The 3,243-nt window shown below is 64.6% G+C and overlaps 1 protein-coding gene across 1 annotated transcript; it reads right to left on the reverse strand.

The window, feature by feature from the left end:
- Positions 1-878: 878 nt before the first annotated feature.
- FOXI2 (forkhead box I2) lies at positions 879-3,042 on the reverse strand. Its single transcript, XM_026493673.3, has 2 exons — positions 2,529-3,042; positions 879-1,817 (listed from the first exon to the last, which is right to left on the reverse strand). Exons 1-2 carry the CDS (start codon positions 3,040-3,042, stop codon positions 1,375-1,377), a joined length of 957 nt encoding a protein of 318 aa, XP_026349458.1. The 3' UTR covers positions 879-1,374.
- Positions 3,043-3,243: the final 201 nt, after the last annotated feature.

Genomic DNA, 3,243 nt, shown 5'->3' on the forward strand with positions numbered 1-3,243 from the left:
GGTCCAAATTCATCCCAACTCTTGGTTTGTCCTATCTATGTCCCCAGCCTCTGACCTCTTTTCTCCTCTTGTCTTCCCACCTCCCCCGCCCCCCCCCCCCCACACCACTGTTCATCGGGACCATGGCTGGTCAGCTCTGAAGAACAGACAGGAGGGCAGCTCTCCTCTCCAGCACCAGCAGCCGCACTGGGATTCTGAATTAGGCATGGAAAACCTGCCAGAGGGTGGAGATAGGAGTTCTGGCTGGCTAGCGAATCTTCCACTGCTCTACTCCACATTAACTCCACGTTAACACCTCTCTCTCTGTGCTCTCCCAGGGAAGGCGCCTCTCTGGAGTCCCTGGGTGCAGGGAAAGAAGGCGAGCCCACCACGCGCCCTGAAATGACTGGTCCCCTAAGCCACCAGAAACTCGGAGAGGGCCTAAGTTTGGTACCGGGGCCAAACTTTCTCCTCCCAATGGCTGTGGGCTCCAAAGAGAACTTTCTGGGTAGATTCAGACTAGGACAGTGGGCTTACATTGACACGGGAGGCTGCTGCTTCCCTCCGCATGCAGAGGCGAGCTCGGGCCCAAGCTGGGGGTGAGGAGCAGAAGTGCGCAGGGAGTGAGTGTGAATGGCATGGGGAGCAAACCGGAACCCCTCCTGTGACTCCGGGGTGCTAGGCACTGCTCCCGTGGTCCCCTGAGGTGCCTGGTCCTAGGACAGGGTCAGTAAGGGCCAGGCACCAAAAGGGAAAGGAGCTGCTATCCCCTGGCCTCTGGTAGCCCTCCTTCCTTCTATTTTCCAGCAGCAGCAGCCACAACAAAGTCCCTATCACACCCTCCCAGTCCCAGGAGTCCCAGATCCCCCTCGCTGCCACACTCCTGGTGAGGCTGAAGAGAAGCTACCTGATCCCACAGGGCAGCTACTAATCCCCCCCCACTCCCTAGAACCCTGAGCCTCTGGGTGGACCAGGCTGGGCTGGAGGAGGAAATGGGCCGCGGGTAGCACGGGGGGCAGCCCTCCCACAAGCACCTAGGAGTCTCTTTGGAGTGGGCAAGGGCTCCCCTCGAAAAAACTGGGGCGGGTGCCACCTGTCGCCCCTTGAAGGCAGATCCCAGCCGAGCACAGGTTCAAGGTCCAGAGGCACTGGAAGAACCAGTGGCGCAGGGAGTGGCCCATTTGCTCCATGTGAACGGTCGCCTGGGTCGGGCACAACAGGCGGGCCACCAGGAGGCTGAGATGGGCTAGGCTCAGTCAGTTCTCCGCAGCGGCCCCCCGGGGGCTCTGCGCTCCCTCTTCGACACCGACACCGACTCTGCGGCGCCAAGCAGGCGGGAATCCGGGCTTGAGCTCAGTACCTCCGGACAGCACTTGGGACAATCCCCGCCTCCCCTCAAACTTCTGTCCCCTCCCGACTGTAGACGAAGTGGCCTACGCGGAAGCTGGTGGCCGCCGTCTGATGGCCAGCGCCGAAGCCGGGTGCGGGACCTGCGGCCTGGGGTCCGTGGGCGGCGACCATCGTCGGTCTCCCGAAAGAAAAGTCTCCCGCCAGGCCCGCGGGGAAGGTACCCAGGCCACCCGCCAGGGCCCCCATGGCCGAGGCGAAACTGGAGAAGCAGGTGGCAGCGTCGGGCGCGGGCGGGGACGGAGGCGCCTGCAGGTCCGCGGAGGCCGCGCCGAGGGGCTCCAGCTCTGGTGCCTTGGCTCCTCCCGGGCTCCTGACTCCCGAGGAAGCAGCGGCGCTCACCTCTCCTCTCCTCTTCCTCTTCCGTCGGAAGTTCCCGTTGTCGAACATCTTCTCGCAGTTTGGATCCAGGGTCCAGTAGTTGCCTTTACCTGCGCAGGAAGAGAGGGCTCAGCTCAGAAAATAGGGCGTTTGACTGACCATGGTGTGAATATGACGAATGCAGGTCAACTTCAAGAAGATTCCCCGAGCGGCCCCTCCATTAGTCTTCACCCCCACCCTAAACCTTCAGGTTTGCACCTGGGAGGGCCTTCCCAGCTAGACTGGGAAGAATGTGGACAGGCCAGGAAAACCAGGGAAGGGCAACAACCAAGAATACTGAGCCTCTCTAAGTTCAAGGCCAGGGAGAAAGCCTATGGGGCGCACAGCCACCTGGATTGTGGCAGTCGCGCTGCCAATGGCGCGGAGCGGACCATGCTTGGCCTCTATGTTGGCTCCCGCGCTTCGCGAGGCAGCGTCTCATTGGCCTTACCAATTCTTGGGGTAGACACTGTCTTCCCCGTTTTACAGCAAAGGATACTGAAGTCAGAGAAGTAACCCCAAAGGTCTCTCCCTGTTCTTCCTCCGCGGGAGAGCACAGAGATTTCGAGACTCACAGAGGCCTAGACCCGAAGTCAGGGTCTGGGGGTCCCGGGGTCGCCCAGCACGTCTCTCCTCCTCCCCTCCTCCCGCCTCAGTACCCCTAGCTGTGCAGTGCGGGAGGGACTGGGTTGCCCCAGGCCGCCCCGAGTCCTAGAGCGCCAGCAGCCGGGCTGCGGGAATCCGCGGAGTCCTGGACGGGGCAATCGGCGCGCCTGTTTCACCTGGGTCGTCCTCCTCGCGGGGCACTTTCTTGAAGCAGTCGTTGAGCGACAGGTTGTGGCGGATGGAGTTCTGCCAGCCTGCCTTGCTGCGCTTGTAGAAGGGGAAGTTGCCGGCCACGTACTGGTAGATCTGGCTGAGCGTCAGCTTCCGCAGCGGCGCGCTCTGGATGGCCATGGCGATGAGCGCCGAGTACGAGTAGGGCGGCCGCACCAGCCGCAGCAGCTCCTGCTGGCCCGAGAGGCTCAGCCACGCGAGGTCGGCCCCCGCCAGGCCGCCCGGGGCGCCGAGGAGCGGGCCGGGGGCGGCGTAGCCCGGGGCGGCCGCATAGGGCGGCGCAGACCCGGGGCAGGGCGCGTAGGGCGCGGGGCTGAGAGCCGGCGCGTTCAGCCACAGTCGCTGGCCCGCGCCCGCCGCGCCCAGGTCCCCGCGCGCGTAGCCCGCCGGGTGCGCGGCTGCCCCGGCCTGGCTGTGCGGGGCCGGGCAGACACCGGAGCCGTCGCAGTACGAGGCCATGTCCAGTCGTTTACGGGCCTGGCCGGGAGCCTCGGCGCCGAAGCTCATGGGCGCCCCATCCAGCGTGGCCGCCAGCAGCTCCCGGGTGCGGCCCGCCCGGCCCCGCCCTCTGCCCTTTAAATGCCGTCGGGGGCCCTGGCCCGGGGTGAGTGTGGGTGACGAGCCCCCTCCCCCGACAGCGTTGTTAGAGTGTTGTCTCGG

The sequence above is a fragment of the Ursus arctos genome, unplaced genomic scaffold (assembly GCF_023065955.2).
Source record: "Ursus arctos isolate Adak ecotype North America unplaced genomic scaffold, UrsArc2.0 scaffold_7, whole genome shotgun sequence".
Classification (NCBI taxonomy): domain Eukaryota; kingdom Metazoa; phylum Chordata; class Mammalia; order Carnivora; family Ursidae; genus Ursus; species Ursus arctos.